Raw genomic sequence first — 18,893 nt, forward strand, 5'->3', positions numbered from 1 at the left:
AGGGCAAGTAGGCAAGGAACAGGAAGGTATTGGGAAGAGAGTAAAATCAATGTCTGTGAGCTTAAGGCTGCGTAGGGAAAGAAGAAAATAATACAGTAATACAAAAGTCTTGATTCTTTCAGTCTTCTCCTTCAGATTAAATGGCATCACCATCTCCCAATTCTCGAGTCAAAAAGCACATAGATATTTCAAGACAATCTGCACTTTTCCTCAGTTCTCACATCCAATCAGTGAGGAATTCAGGTCAACTGTACCTCCAAAACACTTCCAAGATCTGTCTCTTTCTGTTCCCACTGCTACCACCCTAATACAAACAGCATCTTCTGGGCTCCTGTAATAGCTTTCTAATTGTTTTCCTGCTTCCTCTCTCGCCCCCATTCTCCACAGCACAGCTAGAGTGACATAAATCATGAAACAGAAATCAGATCATGGTGCTTCTCATCTTAGAGTCTTTCCACGCCTTGGGATTGCACTTGGACTAAAGTCCAGACTCCTTTGCTGGCCTGCAAAGCCTCTGCAGCATCCCAGACCACCTCGTCAGTCTCCTCTCCCATCACTCTCCAATCACACTGGCCTTCTTTCAATCCTTCAAACACATTGGATTTGCTCTTGTTTTAAAGGACTTATCCTAGATATTTGCTTTTCCTGGAATACTCTTTTGGTTATTCTGATCTCAGTTTAAATGTCAGCTCCTCAAAGGGGTCCTTCCTGACCATTTTGCCTAAAGTATTCTTCTCTGTCCACTTTCCCAACCATCCTATGTATTTTTTTCATAGTAATAAAACTTTATTACTATTTATTTATATTGCTTGTAGGTGAGAACGCCTCTAAAATGTAAACCCCATGAGGATTCCTGGCACATAGTAGGCACCTAAAAATGTTCGTTGGATGTTTATAGAAGGAAAAAGAGAGGAGCAATAGATTATTAGAAATTAGAGGCATCAAACATCAGAGCCTGGTGTGGTTGAAAAAATGGCCAGTGATTACGGATTACTAAGCTTTTAAGATTCCAGAAGTGGAAGAGTTACCAGCTGTGACTCTGGACATTCACCTTCTCTGAGTTTCACTTTGTGGTTAATAATAACACATGCCTCACAGGGCTCCTAGGAAAATGAAATGAAATAGTATAGGGATAGGTATGAGGCAGTCTTGTCAAGCTACTGTCAGGAAGTCAGTACTTCAGGCAATCTCACGTAGGCTCCCCTATAATGAAGTTAACATTTGATGATTACTTATTATTAGGGGGAAAAACTAGCTAAATTGTGACTTTTAAAAAATACTAGGATACCTGAAAGAACCTGGAAATTAGATTATTTAAGAAGAAATAAAAGCACTCCTATAAATCAATAAGAAAAACATTGAAAACTCCAGAAAATTGGGCAAAGAGTATGACAGATTACAATCAAGGAAATACAAAAATCCGTAAAAATAGTCACCCTTTCCCATAACAGGAGACGTGCAAATTACAACTGCAATCAGGTGTAGTTTTGACATATCAGGTTGACAAAAACTAAAAATTTAATAGTGTGCTTGGTTGGCCAGGCTGAGAAGCAGGCACATTTTTACATTGTCAGTAGGAGTAAAAGTTGGTACAACCTCTGTGGATGGCAACACGGTAGTATTTATCAAATTTTTAAATGTACAAAGCCTTTAACCTAGCAATTTTCCTTTTATATATTTATCCAGTAGATATACTCAGACATGTATTGAAGAATGACTCTTCTAGGATTTTCAACCAAGCACTATTTTATAATAAAGACCGAAAACAGCCTACGTGTCCATCAACAGAGAAGTGGTTAAATAAATTATGATACAGTTATACAAGTGAATGGTAGGCAGCTGTTAAAAATTGCGAACAGTTCTAGGTAGACTGATATGAAAAGATCTTCATGATACGTTACTCAGTAAAAAAAAAAAAATTAAGATGAAGAACAACGTGTGTATTTTGCTAGTATTGTGTTTTCTTTTTAAAGACTACTCACCTTTTTTTTCCCCCCCTCTGGAAAACTTTATCTGTGAGAAGGTGAAGTAGAGCAGGGCAAGAGCAGGACTGGAGAGACCAGATGGGACGGCATTTCAGATTTATGTGAGGGATGATGGTTTCCCTGACCAGGATGGTGGCTTGCACAGTAAGAGAAATGATCAGTGTCAAGAGTTATTTTAAAGCACTTGACGATTGAATGGAAATTGTGGGTTAAGCAGAGGGAAGTAGTGTCATAGTTGACTTGAGAGTCATGCTGCATGAGCAAAAGTGTCAATTACCAAGATGGAGAATCCTGGGGCAGTAACAGAATTGCAGGGGAAGATCAAAAGTTTTGTCTAAGTGGAGATGTCTACTGCAGACTTGTGATACGGGTCTGAAGCTCAGAAGAGTTGCTGGAACTGGATTTATAAATTTGGGAGAAGATTGCCTAAAGAGGGTAGATGGAAGGGCCGGCCCAGTGGCATGGTGGTCAAGTTCACGCACTCCACTTCAGTGGCCCACGGTTCCCTGGTTCAGATCCGGCGTGGACCTACATACTGCTCATGAAGCCATGCTGTGACAGGCATCTCATATACAAAACAGAGGAGGATGGGCACAGATGTTAGCTCAGGGCCAATCTTCCTCAACAAAAAGAGGAGGATTGGCGGCAGATGTTAGCTCAGGGCTAATCTTCCTCAAAAAAAAAAAAAAAGACGGTAGTTAGAATCAAAGAAAAGCAGGTCCAGGACTAAAGGCTAATCGTTTAAAGATTGGATAGAAAAGAAGGAGCTGGCAATGAAGACCGAGAATCAGAAACCAGAAAAATGAAACCGGGAGATTATGGGGCCAAAGAAGCCAGGAGGAGAATATGTTGAGGAGGATCAACTCACATGAAATGCTGTCCAAAGGTCCAGGTAGATCATTAAAACTTGCTTCTCTCATAAGCTGTGAACTCCTTGAGAGTTAGGATTATTCTATTTATTTTGTATCTTCAGGGCTTGCCCTGTGCCTCATACTTAATAAATGATCAGTAAACTTGTTAAATTGGAGAGAGAGACAGAGACAGAGATACAGAAAGCCAATAGAATGTATCTTTGGGTCTCAAAAAATAAGTAAATAAGACATATTCCCTTGAACTTTACTGCAACCCAAACTCGACCTTAGGAAAAATAAGGAGGTCCTGCTCCCTTTGTTTTACTCTCGAGCTAACACGTTGCTTGAGCGCTCACAGTGCCACACTGTTGAGATGTTAAGTGCCTCCCCAAAACATTTTGATAAGTACTATTTACCTGTGTCTGGTCATTCTGAGTCATTTCTGTCTTGTCATTTAGGTCCTGGGTGATGACAAAAAGAGCAGTTTGCTTTTCCTCGTCTATCTGACTCCATCACACCACCTTGAATCTGTTGATGGAGTCTGGAGAATCCATTCTGGTGCCACTACGGTTCTGTAATACACTGTGACCACTCATAAGGATGCCCAGCCCCAGTGTCCCATCAAAGAGAAAGATGAGTTGGCAGGAGGAGACTTGTCACCTGTTAGAGAAACCACCAGCTTCTCAGTCTGTTATTGTTTCTGCAGAAAGGTGGTAATGCTGTCAGGAGAGAATGTAGAGAACAGCAAAGCAGAAAAGGTTTTGATTTTGTTTTGAGAACATGGAAACCTTCTACATAGCAAAAGAGTTGTCATGACCTGTTGGTCCGGTGTCCTTGAATTAGAAACTAAAATAATAGATGTAGTTTAAACGACACTTAAAGTGTTATGACATCCTGTTCTATTTAGTCAGACCAGGAATCAGCAAATTTTTTGTAAAGGGCCGTATAGGAAATATTTTAAGCTTTGTGGGTCATACGGTCTCTGTCCCAGCTACTCAGCTCTGCCATTGCAGTGCACAAGCAGTCATAGGCAATAAGTAATTGAATGACTGCAGCTGTGTTCCAATTAAACTTTATGTGTGAATACTGAGATTTGGATTTCGTATAATTTTTACATGTCATGAAACATTATTCTTTTCTCGATCTTTTTCAGCTACTTTCTAGGCCATACAGAAACAGGGACCGGGCCAGATTTGGCCCATGCACAGTAGTTTGGCAACCTCTGATTTAGACAAACATGAAGATCACGTCATGAGAAAGATTTTCAGATTCGGACTTCTAAAGAAAATAATCTGTTTCATATATGCCCCTTTATTTTAACGTCTCAAATTTATTTGAACCTATAAACACATTTGCCTACATCTGACTTATTTGGGAATAAAGTATGTCTCCTCAATTCTGTATTCATTTAACACTTTGCCCCTCTCTTCCTTGTAATGAATGAATGTGCAGGAATGTAGTATTTTTATAGAGCAAATTGAAGAATTCTGACTGCCGACTTGATAAATACCCAAACCAAGAGAGGACACAGTAATTCTAATCACATTTTAAAACTACGTTAATTCATTCAGTAAGTACTTAGTAATCTACTTCTTACATAGTGTGGTACTGAGTGTTATGGAGTTAGAGATAAAAGAGGATAGACGATAGATAGATACGTAGGTAGATGAAAAATCTCGTGGCTGACAGGGGCAGTGAGAATTGTTTGGACTTATCACAGTATAACTGTAGTTGTTTAAAGGAACAGAGAGGTGGTTAGAAAAAACTAAGTTTAAATCTGGGCTGTTTTGTGTCCCAGTTCTGTGACCTTGGGCTGATCACATAAACCATACAAGCTTCAGTTTCCTCTTTTTAAAATGGGATAATAATACCTACCTGTCAAGAGAGTTAAATAAGACAATGTATGTAAGTCAGCTAGCCTGGTGCCTGTATGTGGTAAGTAATCAGTAAACGGTGGCTGTTGTCTTATGCCGATATGAAGGGCTGTAAGTTGTTCAGAAGAAGCACACAGTCAAAGGCAAAGCGGAGTGACTCTGTAAGTCAAGAACTTCTGTACGCAAATGGAAATCTACAAACTGAGGGTTGATGCCTGGTAGCGAACATTTGGGTGAAAATAAAAGCAGAAGTGACATTGCCCTTGCCTTCCCTAGTAACCAGCTGCTGGATTGTCTAAGGGGCTCCACCTGTAGGTCCTGCTCTCCAATCTCCCAGTACTTCAATGCCAGTTCTGTCTGGGGAGAAAGTGGATCATCAGTATCAGCCCCAGCTTCTTGCTCCTTCCAGTCAGGCCACCTGTGAGCCTCAGACACCTGTAGGTCCCTCCTGTTATGCCTCCCACTCCTATGTTAGTTCTATTCTGTGCTTCCTCCTTGACCTCCACACCTTCAGTCTCTGGTCATTCTGCCTTGTATCCCGGTCTCCCTGTAGATTTGAGGTCCTGTCCTGAACCCTGGCCTACTTTACCATGACTCTGTAATTTTGTACCGTTTATCTCTGACCAGTCCTCTTCCTCAGAAGGCTGTCCTCTGCTGCCCTCACCCTTCTGTGATCCCCTTCAACTACATGTGCCTTACCCTTCATGCTGACCTGCTTAGTATTAATAGCTTCCTGAACTTCACCTTGGTAGGAGACACCAGGTCATGCACAGCCCAGCGGCCCTAATCCAAGCCAGCTTCTGCATTCACAGTCCATGCCCTGAGGAGTACTGCCCGCTCCAGTCTTGCCTCACGCTCTCTCTCCGCTGGCCATGTGTTGTCAACTGCTCCTAGTATGCTTTGTGATTCTGTTATGGCAACATCAATAATGCTTTCCCAATACAAATGACACAATTATTGCACAGGGGCATGATATAGGGGCAATGGAGAACTTCAACATCTACTGACAAGCTCATTCTGCTGAAAAGTGAGCATCAGATAAAGTTGGCATGACTTAAATTTAAACTAATTGCTTATTGAAGAGGTACTATTCTATGCTTAATTCTAACCAGCTAAGAAGAATGTGTTGGTGAAGTGGAAGTGACACACAACTTAAAATAAGTGACCACGGCATCCTTGAATTTGTAATAGCCAGAGAAGGTAATTCTGCACTTGCTAACCTGACACATGGAAGACTTGAGCATGTTAAGAGGATATATGGACGCGAGGCTCTCTCTGGCCAGGAAGTAGGAAAGAAAGCTCCAGAGGAGTAAAATGACTTGAAATTTAAATTCTTATAAAACCAGTGATTTCATTGAAGAAAAGGGAGCAACTAATAAAGATCAGTGTGGCTGCTCAAAAAGTGTTCTGATAAGCTCATATTTTTAAAGAACATGTACAAAAGGTCAGAGTAGGGGTATATAACAAGATCTCATTCGAAAGAAGGGCTCAGACCTGTGAAAATAATGCCAGAGAGCTAATATCCAGAGACAACTAGGGTCTGGGGAAAGTACTGAAGACAATTAATGGTTTTTTGTTTGGTTTTTGCTTATGTTTATAGTAAGAATAATAATGAAGAAGAGTAGGGCTGTTGAATGGAGCAGACTGTCTAATGTTAGTAGTTACCTGAAAAACAGAATCATTCAGCTATAGCATTTCCTAGATTCTAAGGTACAAGCTTTTTTCCCTCACATTTTTAATATTTCTAAAGTCAGAATGTGTCTGCAATAGACATGTTTAACGTGGCAGTGCTTTTTGGGGAGGACTCTAAAAGCAGTAATGAAGTGGTGGTGCATCATACAATAAATTGGTCTTAGAATAGGGGAAATACAGAATTTTATTCACTTAGCTCTGTCGGTGTCAATCACACTCAGCAGACGAGGGGTCCACTTTGTGTCCCAAAAGTGGCAGTGCTGCCAGTGGCCACCAAAGTAGGAAAGAGTCAGAGAGCCGCTTGGAGGCCACATTCAGAAGTGTGTTGCCCCATGGAGGGAGCAGAGGAAGGTGGATGAGCACTATTGAAGAACAGAAGAATAGCGAATACTAGAGACAGGAAAGGAAAACAGGTCGAAATCTCTAAGAAGGAGTAAAAAGAGACCCTCAGAAGTCAAGTCATTGTGCAGCTATGTCACAGAGCGGGGAGGGATGGTGTCTTAGTTGGTTTGAGCTGCCATAACAAATACCATAGACTAACTTAAACAAAAACCATTTATTTCTCACAGTTTTAGAGGCTAAGAAGTCCAAGATCAGGTGCCAGCAGATTCGGTGTCTGGTGAGAGACCACTTCCTAGTTTTCAGACAACCACCTTCTTGCCGTATCCCCCATGGAGAGAGAGGTCATCTCTCTTTCATCTCTTCTTATAAGGACACTAATCCCATTCATGGTGACTCCACCTCATGACCTAATTACCTCCCAAAGGCCTCACCTCCAAATATCATCACATTGGGGATTAAGGCTTCAACATATGAACCGGGGTGGGGTGAGGGGAGTGGAGTGAAGCACAAACATTCAGTCTATAGCAGATGGAGAGAGGGGATGTGTGTTGAAAAGACAAAGCATGGTCAAAATGCAGGAAGGCTAAAAGAAAAGAAAAGAAAAGAAAAGAATGGCTATGAAGCTACTCAGGAACAATGTCTAAGATGGGGTCAGATGGATAATGGCTTGCCCAGGACAGGACATTTTGAACTATGTCTGGTGCATGGTATGTGGGTTCTGCTGTGTCCTGTCTCTTCTGAATCACTGCTATGATCCACTTAAAGCCCAGTGCCCCGGGGTCCAACTTAGCTCCAGTTGTCCCCTTGGAGGGCTCCTCTGAGGCAATGTTTAGATCAAGATATAGGTCTGGGGTCACAAACCAGGAAAAGACATTAGAGAGTGGTATAAGTAAGACCCTGAGTCAACAACAACAAAAAAAACCACAAAGAATGGTCCATATAAGTAACCAGAGAACGAAGTAGCTAAGAGACAAAGACTTTACCATAATAAATTCAAGGAAGCTGGAGCTGTGGCCTGTTTCTACTGGCTCTATGGAATCCATATTAAAGAAGAAAATCAGAGAACCTATAGATCAATTGACCGTGGAGGAAATTGTTTGAACCACATATGGTCAGACCTTTAGAAACTGTGATGCACCCAGGTGGTCTCTACGCAGCTTGAATGGAAAGAGTTTAGCACCGAGGGAAGGGACCATGGCCTTTCATGATTTACCTCTAGCTTCTACCACATTAATAGTGATCAAACAAGTGAGTTTGCAAGCGGCAGAGAATTTGTCATTTTCTGTTAAAAACAATGATCTTTATAGTTAAAGATATAGGCCCTACCTTTGCTGTCTTCTCGCATGTGTCCCTCTTCCCAGCTGCTCCTTCCTGTGGGCCACCCATGTAGTTCTGGGAAAGCTGACTCCACCTTTATCTCCAGGAGGTAGGGCATGGGGTTCAGACTACACCAATCAGTGAATTTCATCCCCTGTCCCCAGTGACTGATTCAGGTATGGGCATGTGACCTAAATCATTCCAATCAAAGAGAACGTCAGGACTTTTTCTGGGAATGCCAGGACAAGAAACTTTCCTTCCGGAAGTGAATGCAGAAACATGTAACCTTGGGAGTTCTTGGCCATCATCTTGGGACCACAAGGGCTGAGTCTATTGAGAATGGAGCTGTCACCAAAGAATAAAGCAAAGAAATGAAGAGAGAGCCATCAGGTCCTGTACACATTGTATGAACTGCGTGACCAAACCTGGCCCTGAAGCTTTTGAACTTTTCACTTACAGGAGCCAATAAATTCTATTTTTTGTTTTAGCCATTTGAATTAGATTTTCTTTTTTCTTTCTTTTTTTTTTTTTAAAGATTGGCACCCGGGCTAACAACTGTTGCCAATCTTTTTTTTTTTTTTTTTCTGCTTTATCTCCCCAAACCCTGGCTTGTACACGGTTATATATCTTAGTTGCATGTCCTTCTAGTTGTGGGATGTGGGACGCTGCCTCAATGTGGCCTGACGATCGGTGCCATGTCCGCGCCCAGGATCCAAACCCTGGGCCGCTGCAGCGGAGCACGCGAACTTAACCATTCGGCCATGGAGCCGGCCCCTGAATTAGATTTTCTTGAAACCAAAGCTTCCTTTCTGATTCAAAAGGATAGAACAAACATGGTTAAGAAGGAATGGAATGCATTTCAGATAAATTAGAGTTCTATGTGAAAAATAGCCCATACAAGAGAAGTGATATTGTTGAAAAGATGAGAGTGGGATAAGCATTTCTTGATCTTAGGGCAGTAAGGGACCTTTATGAGCAAAAAGTAAGGGTTTATGGTTTAGGAAAGAAAAACATTTATAGATCTGACTACTTAAAAGTTTTTGATTTATGGAGATAAAACAGTACCACAAGCAAAGGATAAATGAGAGATTCTAGAACTTTTGCATATATATGTATACACACACACACAGGACAAAGGTTAGTGTCCTTAATGTATAAAGAACTCTTACAAATTTATTTTAAAAAGACATCTCAAGAGAAAACGGGTAAAGAACATGAAAAGGCAAAAAGAAAAAAAGAAATTTAACTGCTCAATTAAAGTGAAAAAGGTCCAGTCTTACTAGTAATTCAAGAAATGCAAATTAAAGGAAAACCAGATGTCTTGTGCTTAGTAAATTGTCAGGAACTTTAAAATGATATCTTGCATGGATAAAGATGCAGAGAAATAAGCAGCCTTGTACAATATCGGGAATATAAATTGGTTTAAGCATTTTAGAAAGCAATTTGGCATTGTGTATAAAAAACTTAACATAGGCAAACCATTTCACGTAGTAATTTTGTTTTTAAGACTTTATCCTAAGAAAATAACCAGAGACACTCACAAAATTTAATGTGGAAGAATATTTAGTACAGCATTCTTTATACTGAACACTTGGAGATAATCTAAGTGTCCAAAAAGATATATTGCATAAATTGTAATGTATCCCCATGATAAAATCTATGCATCCAGTAAAAAGCAGATTATGGAAGATGTCATAACATCAGAAAATGTTGGTCATTTAGTTTTAAATATGTTTCCTCAGAAGAAAAGCGTAGACAGTTACACAGGAAAATATTAATAGTGGTGATATCTTGGTAGTGGAATTCCAACTGATTTTCTTTTTTGTGATTTCTGTACATTCTAAATCCACCTCAATAAACATGTATGCTCTTTTAGTTAGGATAAAAAAGAAATTTAAGATGAAGTAGGAGCCCATGAATGATGAGAATGACTGAATGGTGAGAGAGTAAAAGAGAACCTCAGATCTTTAAATGAGATTCAAACCTTCTGATCCATATAAACCACATCCCAGGATACAAAAAGAACTTCCAGATATGATTACAGACATGCTATCACGAACCACTGAAGATGGGAAAAGTACCATATGGCTGGAGATAGGCAAATATCCCAACTTTTAGAAAGGGAAACGTGGGTTCCAGAATCTACAGACCGGTAAGTCGAGTTTGCCTAGAAGAAGAAAATTGCCATTTACAGGAGCCAGCACAGGTTCACTTAGGTCCTTCCAGACCACTCTTGTTTTCCTGGTCCCCCATGCACTGTGCATCATGATCTCAGAAGGAGGTATTATTATTTTTCCCATTACACAGAATTCAAGCCTGAGGTCAGAGATGTCAAGTGATTGCCCAAGATCCTGTAGCCAGTTAGGTTTTTTTGTAAATAAGGTTACTAATCTGGAATATTAGAGACATACTTGTTCTTCCTGGCATTGAAGAGGTTTTCATGGGATCCTGGTGTACAATATAATGGAACATGGGACAGAATATTATACAATATTCTTAGTAGATGAAATGATTATACCCAAAAGTGTGGATTAATAGGACATTATTTAGCTGGAGATTTCTAGGTGGTAATAATAATACTTACCACTTATTATGTGCAAGTTTCTGTGCAAAAAGACTTTCCATCTATCATGTCAGTTAATCTTCCTCAACAGCCAGAGAGACAGGAACTGTTGTCATTCCTATTTTGCAGATGAGGAAACCTGGGTTCAGCATGGTTAAAGAACTCGCTTCTGAACTGGCAGCTACTAAGTAGAGGAGCTGGGATCAGTCACAGAAAGTCTGCTTTCAGAGCCCGTAGGCTTAACTGTCATACTGAAATGTGTTCTTTTGGTCCTTGGCTCCTGTTCTGCTCAACTTTTTTTTTTAATTAAAAAGAAGATGTATTAATCTTGAGTTACAATTTAAAAGGCATACTTCTGCTAAGAGTACAAAGCTGAGAAAACAAAAGAAAAAGAAGGCAAGAAAACTAACATTTATTGAGCTCTTATAATATATTAGGTATGGTACTGCCCTCAGAACTGCTTTGCAATGTAGATATGATTACCCCTATTTTCGCTGATAAGCTTGAGACTGAGAGAGATCAGACACAACCAAGGTCACTGGGCTACATAACCACACCGGAATTCAAATCTGGATCTGTCTGACTTGCAAGCCCTAGCTTCTTTTTTCACTACTGGCTAATAAAAAACCAAATGTAAAAGTATTTAGTGGGAAAAAAATGTAAAACCCTGCAATTGGCTTTAAAAAGTGTATAAATATAAGATTTAGGAGACCTAATTTATCAACATTTCAGGTGCAAAAGATCTCAGGATTTGGATTGCTTGTGAAGTACCCCGAGTCAGCAGAGTGACAGTCAGTCGCACATGGCATTAACAGAAGAACCGTGTCTGGAAAATGGACAGAAGGCTCCAACTGGTTTGTGCACTGCTTCTACCAGATGAAGAGAGCTGTGATTCATTCTGAGTGCCACATTTTAAAAGAGGCAGACTAGGCTCTGGATGTCCGGAGGACAGCAGCCAGCTGCTAACAAAATATCTACACGCATACAGGCATACATGTATGTACACCAACATGAAGAGTGGATTATGTCAAAAAAGTTAAACAAGTGAGGAAACCTGGGAGGGAGCTGAAAACCATCCTCGGTTAGCTGAAGCACTGCTGAATGGAAGAAATTCTTCTCATATTGCATGTGGCTCCAGAGAAAAGAGAGCTGTAGTTGGAAGGAGGCATATTTTGGCCAATAAATGAAAAACCAAAACATGACCACATCTTGCATATCTTTTTAGGCACTGAAATGCCAAGCCCAATGCTTTAGATGTAGCAGACGTTCAACAAACACATGTCAAAGTGAATTAGATGTTCAATTCTTGTTCAAAGACACAATCCGGTTGTCTTGTGGGGTAGGAAGCTCATGAGAGATGTTTGAGCAGAAGCTAGCTGGCCACCTGTTGTAAATAAAGACTTCCATCCCATAAAAAAAATTCCTACCCCTTGCCCAATGCTGCCGTCTTCCCAGCCATTACCTGCTTCCCTCATAGCCAAACTTTAAGAGGAGTCTTCACTCAACCCATTCCAGGCTGACTTTTAACTCTCTAGAAACTGTGGTCATCAGATCTAGTTACCGAAGCCACTCGTATCGCTCATCCTACCCCAGGGAGAACTCTTGATCATTCCCTCTTTGAAGGTCTCTTCTTCCTTACCTTGCAGACCTCACTCTGTCCCGTTCTCATGCTGCCTCTCCCCTGTCGTCTCCTCCTCTGAGAGTTGCCTGCATGCTTTTTTTTTTTTTTTGAGATCCTGTTCTTGACACTCTTCTCACTGTTTGCCCTCTTCAGGATATCCCATCCATTCTGAGGACTTAAAAGTCACTGGGCACTGACTTCTGAACCTATATATCTAGTCCAAGCTTCTCTCCTGATCGGTGGCCTCATCTTTCATTCGTCACTGGATAGCCTACCATCACTGCAAACTTAGCAAGCTGCTCATCATCCCCTGCACACTTGCTCTCCGGCCCCTGTTTAGCTTGGTTAATATCATCACACTTCAACCTTGGCCTCTCTCCCCTACTCCCAAACCTCTATCTAATCAATAATTATGTCCTTATTGCTACTTCTAAATCTCCCTGGGATTTGTCACTACTTTTCATCCCACTGCTGCTATGGTGACTCAGACCTTAATCCCTTAGACTATTACAGTGACCTTCTAATTGGCTTTCCTGGCTCCAGTCTCCCCTTACTCTAGCTCAGCCTTCATCCGGCCACTGAAGTTTTATTTATTTTTTTAATATGAATGATCACATCTCTTCTCTATTTTAAGATCTGATAATTACTTGCTGTCTTCAGTATGAAATCCAAATTCCTTAGCTGTAAATCAAGGTTCTTCTCAATATGGCTACAATCTACCTTACCAATCCTTTTCACCCCGCACCAGACTTCCCTCTTTTCTCTGAACACAATTTGCCTTTTCATGCCTTTGTGCCTCTTCTCATCCTGCTCCCCTAAGGATCTTCTCCCCTGGGCCAAATCATCTCCTCCCTTAGTGCCCAACCTAAACTTCAGCACCTCTAGGAAAAGAAACCCTCTTCAGCTTCCAAGTCAGACGTCAAGGCAAGAGATATAGTATTTAAAGCAATAAACTGGATGGGCAATTACGGAGGATCAAGCCCAAGGGTCGGGGGGGGGGGGGGTCAGGGGGGGAGGAGTCTCAGCACTCAGAAATCAGGAAGGACCCAGAAAATGAAACTGAGAAGGAACAAACAATGAGGTAGGAGGAAAGTCAGTGTGGTGTGATGGAACCCAAGTGAGGGAAATGTTTCAACAGGAAGGGAGTGATCCTGGGTGCCAAGAAGATGCTCAGAGGGCAGGAAGTTGAAGACGGACAACTGGCCACTGGATTGGACAACACAGAGGTCATTGCAACCTTCACTGTGTGTGTTTTCAGTAGAATAATGGGGGACAAAAGGCTGATTGGATTCACTTCATGAGATAGTCACAAATGAGGTAGCTGACGTTCGTTGAATGGGTGAAGTATTGGATGAATGAAGAAATGATGTCTTAGAGAGGATTCGATAATTGATCAGGCACCAAAATAGATGAGTTATTTTGAACTCTTAGAGCCTCTGAAAAATTTCCAAGTAGAAACAGGGATGTGATTTGGTGGTGCAAAGGTTTTCTTGAGTGACAAGAGAATTCAGATGGGATCACTGAGGCAGTAGGCTTAGTCTAGGGAAGGTTCGGTATGAGTTCGGTAGTGGTTGCATTTTATCTACTGCTGACTCAGTTCATAAAGGCTTTCATGCAGGACTTCTCAGAGGCTTCTGGGAAGAGATGTCCCTGCAGGGACTTGGGTGTAGGATTTTCAGAGACCGTTTCCAAACACCTCTTGCTAGTGTGTGCAGTGCTGACAAGAAGCCTGCAAGTCTGGCTCTCATCATTTTGGAGGCTGGGCAGCACCTAGTCTGAATGGTTGGGAAGAGGTGAACAGGAAAACCCCGACCCATCTAACGCAGTGCATTTGAAAATGCTGCATTTGAAAGTATTTCTGTTAAAAAAAAAAACTATGCTGAAATAACAAAGGGGATGGGCTAAGCGATCACCTGTATTTGATAAATAGATAGGCTGTTCTTACCTGTCACCCCCCGGGAGTGTAACAGTCACGAAATATGGAGAATAGAGACCTTAGGTAGACCAGCCCCAGGCTTTGATTTCATGCCATTCCCTCTGTGACATTCCTCAAATAGTCAGACTGTCAACAAGCACTTTGGTACAGATCCCATGTAGAATGTGTTTTCACTTACATGACTGAGGAAGATAACCCAGAAACCACACATTTCCATTTATAGAATTAACTATGGTGACATCCAGGGTCTGGATTATAAAATAGAGCCAGCCATCGAATACTGAAGAATCTCCTGTCACAAGATATTTCCTGTGGTTCCCCAAATGCATTGGGTGCCCTTACTCATCTGGCTGTGCCTTTGCCTGGGCCGTGCCCTCTGCCTGGATACCCAAATCCCCTTCTTCCTGGCATGCTCAGATCTAGGCGCGCCTTCTCTAGGAGGCCTTTCTCACTATCTCAGGCAGGGACGGACCCCTCTCTGTGCTGCTCAAACCATTTTCCCATGTCACTCCCTCTCCACACCAACACACTGAACTCCAGTTGTCAACTCTTCTGGCTCCCTCACTGGGCTGTGAGTTTCCTGAAGTCAGTGATTTTGTCTTCTTCCTGTTTTTATCTTTTGCATCCAGAATAATTTTTGTTTATTTTGGGCACGCCATTAATGTTTGTTGAGTGGATGCATGAATGCTTGAGAGTGTGAATGGATGAATGAATGAATTACACGAAAAGATCAGAAAAATGTTACCCCCTAAATGGAAGCTAGTATAAGCATGAAAGTGGCAGTGGCTTCACATATATGCAGAATTTGTGCATGCAATGGTACTTTCCAAATCCAGTGGAGATGACGAGATGATTGCAGCAGAATGCACAGGAAGAGGAGAATGATACCCACTTTCGCCTCCTAAAATGTGCGGCACAGGATAGTGAGAACTGTGCTGATTAAAATCAGAGTTGGGAAGTAGGAAGCTGATTGGTTTTGATCTAGATTTGGAAGAGAGATTTGATCTGCAGAATACATCAACATTTTGGTCTTTGTAATTTCTTTTAAGCAAAGTATTTTTCATTTTAAAATTTAAGGGCAAGGTACACCTTAATAAACATGTTTATCTAAAGCATAGCTTCATGGTAAAAAAAAAAAAAGAACAAGCTAGGTATTACACCTCTCAAATGGGAGTTACATTGAACCAGTCATTTCTTTCCCACATACTACCTCAGTTTCCTTTGTGCATAATTTGTAACATGATAATAGCCCTTACTAGTATTTACATTATAAAAGTGTTGCCACTGTAAATTAGATAGTATAAAGTGGGTTATGATGTCTTCTTTGAAAGACAAGTCCTATACACAAATGAGGTATTATTATTTAGTTTTTCCTTTTCAATCTTGTTATATGAGAATTAGATGAAAACTCTGCTTTAAGCAATATCCAGTGGGTAAATGATTATTGACTTGAGTGAAATGAAAAAAAAAATCTTCAGCTGAAAACTTAGCTAGTCTGTGCACAAGGCAAAAATATTGTATTTCTCTGTGATGTTTCCCACTGTTCTTCATCTCCTCTCTGTGCTGCAATCACAAACTGAAGACAGTTAAGCCTTTGAGTTCAGTCATAGTGTGCATTTTAGAGAACATAAATACCCTGGAATGATTACAATTTAGAAATAATGTTTCAAGTAATCAAGCCGTGCAGCTAGTTTTGCTATTGATTTAGGGCCGAAATGAACGTGTCAGGCCTTTACTTCATCTCCCGGGTCTCAGGCTGAACATAGTTACCAGCACAACCTCTTCAGGTTAGTGACTGCCGATCGCTCCAGGGCCCCCCATTAGCACGATGCAGGCCGGAGCTTTCCTATCTTCTTCCTGGAATACAGAGTGACAATGGCAGGAGAGGGGTTGTGGAAATAAGGTTTTGGGAATTGTTGTGAATGTCGGAAACTTCACTTGGTGTCATGAAGGGAGGAGAAGTGAAATGGCACAGAGGAAGGATTCAGATCACAGAGCTGATACACCACCTGTCTGGCATAATGGTGCCTGGCCCTTGTGTGCATAACAGCTTCAGTCCATTTCTAGTTCTGAGCGCCTCCCCTCTCATCCAAACCCCTTACAGTCTTCACCCATTGTGTCCTGGCTCACCTTCACTCCCTAGGACCCACCTTCAGCATTGCTTGTGGTTGTGGTCATCTGTTTTCCACCTGACCCATTTATTCTGGCTTCTGGATTTTGCTCTCAGAGAGGATCCCTGCATGGATAACTGCCTGGCCAGCTGTGGGGCCAGCTGCCTGCTCCAGACTCCAAGGTGACCAAACTCCTCTCTCCTCCCACTGACTGGTCCCAATACATGAGTTATGGCAATAGGTGAGCAGTAATGACAGTGTGACAATTCTCTCCGACCAGATTTTTACCTGTGAAGGTCATTTTGCTGTTAGGCTCCTCAGAGAGGTGGGCTGCTCAGGTGTGCATTCATGCACCACAGGGGGCCTTGGGTCCAGGAAGCCCCTTCACCAGAGGCCTCGCGCAGAAGAAGAGTTAGGAGGAGAACACAAAAGGCAGACTTGGTTTACTCTACTGTTTCAGCCACAACCAGCACTGGTGGTGGGACTGCTGTCCAACTCGCAGGCCGTGCCTACCACAAGCATTGCCGTGCAGTCTGCTGAGCTAATATAAAGACACCGGGGGAGCCTTCCTCGTGGCCCCATTTTCCTACCTTTGGGAAGAAAACGTAGGGATTGTAGCTTCCACTTTTAAGGCAAACTTTTTGAAACAGTTGTCTTCATGTTCCCTTTATTCCTCAACTCACAGTCACCTGGCTTCTGCCCCCGCTGACCCCGCTGCTGCTCATGCCACCTGCTGCAGCATGCCCTTGGTGCCCACCCCATGGGAGCTTCTCACAGTCCTCTTCTTACTTGACCTCTTGACAGCATTTCAACCTATGTGTGGACACGTGCTTTTCCCTCGTCCTCCACGATGCCTCACACTCCTTGTTTCCCCTCCTATTCCTCCTGCACCTTCTCACTCTCTTTTTCAGACATCCTTTCTCTGCCCATCCTTGAAGCTGTTCCTCTGGGTTCTCTCCTGGGCCCTTTTCTCTTCCCCAACACTCTCCCAGGATATCTCTCTCATCCCTGTGGATTCGATTGCTGTCTGTTGTGTTCTGATGACTGAACTGTATCCTCAGACTTCTGGATCAAACTGCCTCCTGCTGCCCTGGATGCTCCCCAGGCATCACACACAGAACACGACCAAGGCTGGACTCGCCCTCTTCTCCGCAGTCTCCTTTATGCTGCATTTGTATTTTTGCTGTCTTCGTGAATGATATCACTGTCTACCCAGTTGTTCAAGCCAAAAATCTGAGCAACAGTCTTGACTCCTCCCCCTTCAAACCTCCAACATTCAAGTGATCACACATTCCAGTAGACTGTACCTCCTCTATGACATAGCCTAGAAGGTTCTGAACAATTCGGTCCTACTTATCTTTCCAGTCTCATCTCTGACCACTCTGCCTCAGCTATGCTGAACTATTTTCCTTGCTCAACTGCTCAGCATGCCCAGTCATTTGTGTTACCTCCAAATCTTGCATCCGCTCTGCCCTCCACCTGAAGCAGACTTGCCCCACCTCCTCATTTGACTAATTCTTTCATACCTTGTAAGTCTCCCTGTGGAAGTCGCTAACTTCCACTTCTCCCAAAGTGAGGGTTAGGTGACCTGCTAGGGCTCTTGGTACCTTCTTCTTCATAACGCACTGCTTTATCAGAGCTGCCTTTCTTGTTTCGATCTTGCCCTCTGCTGTGAGGTCTACTGTAAAGTCCCTGTAATCAGGGATCATATTTATCCTACTCGCCTTTGTATTCCCAGCACCAACAAAGTATTTGTTCCAAAATAGATGCTCAGTAAATGAATAAATGAATATAAATGTTGAAAGTATCATTGTGAAAATATACAATAAATTTCCAATCAGAGGATGCAATTAGAATTTTAGTAAACAAAGATTTATCAAGCCCCTCTAACATCAAGGGGATTTAAAGAGTATTTAAAACTATTTAGAAGAATTTGTCAACGTTGGAATCATGAGCAGAGAGCAGTTAATAGAGGTAGATTTCAAACCTGTCCCTCACGGACTTCTTTTCCAGCGTTCAATATCCAGACTCTCTGAGCCGTGGTGTAGGCTCACCCAAGCGTTCCATCTTCCTGATTTCCCATGAACTCTTGGATTCATAACCTGCACCAGACCTGAGAACATGGGGATTGGAGTAAGGTAAGTGTGAGCTTTTCTGCCTTTTCCTCTATTATTTAGTTTTCAACCAGATACCATACTTTTAGAGCAATCATTTTTAAATTCCCCTCTCTGGAGTCTTCATGGCGAAGTGTGACTGGCTTCCCCGCTGGTCCAGGTGGTCTCACAATGTTTGCATATCCTATGACAATGAAGAAATGTTGTGAAGTCTCTTGAGGAAATATGTCTTTTCAAATTTTCTTTTTTGTTTCATGACTATTTAAACTTTTCATCGTTGTTGTATCGATTTTTTCCTAATATGACTCCACATAGAGAAAAGCAAGTTTTGAGAAATCAGAAAGACTTGCCCTCTCTGGGACTCCTTTTGGGCCAGGACATGAGCAGTGCAATCAAACTTCAATGATGACTCTGCTTAGCCATACTGCCTATGAACAAGCCCCCACTCCATCCCCACTGCCAACCTTCTCTAACCCCTTACTTGCTT

At 42.0% G+C, this 18,893-nt stretch overlaps 1 protein-coding gene across 15 annotated transcripts in view; it reads left to right on the forward strand.

The window, feature by feature from the left end:
• The window catches only part of MKLN1 (muskelin 1), a 311,721-nt gene that overhangs the window by 4,433 nt on the left and 288,395 nt on the right, over positions 1-18,893 (forward strand). For 10 of the 15 annotated variants that reach the window (XM_070513561.1, XM_070513567.1, XM_070513597.1 and 7 more), the window contains exon 2: positions 18,306-18,430. Coding sequence is in view for 4 of the 15 variants with exons in the window: in XM_044748402.2 (XP_044604337.1) it covers positions 18,414-18,430 (17 nt within the window). In the remaining 11 variants the exon portion in view is untranslated. Of the gene's footprint in view, positions 1-11,356; positions 11,621-18,305; positions 18,431-18,893 lie in introns of all 15 variants that reach the window. The other 5 variants (XM_070513551.1, XM_044748436.2, XM_070513623.1 and 2 more) reach the window with 1 other exon arrangement.

Source organism: Equus asinus, chromosome 1, assembly GCF_041296235.1.
Source record: "Equus asinus isolate D_3611 breed Donkey chromosome 1, EquAss-T2T_v2, whole genome shotgun sequence".
Lineage (NCBI taxonomy): Eukaryota > Metazoa > Chordata > Mammalia > Perissodactyla > Equidae > Equus > Equus asinus.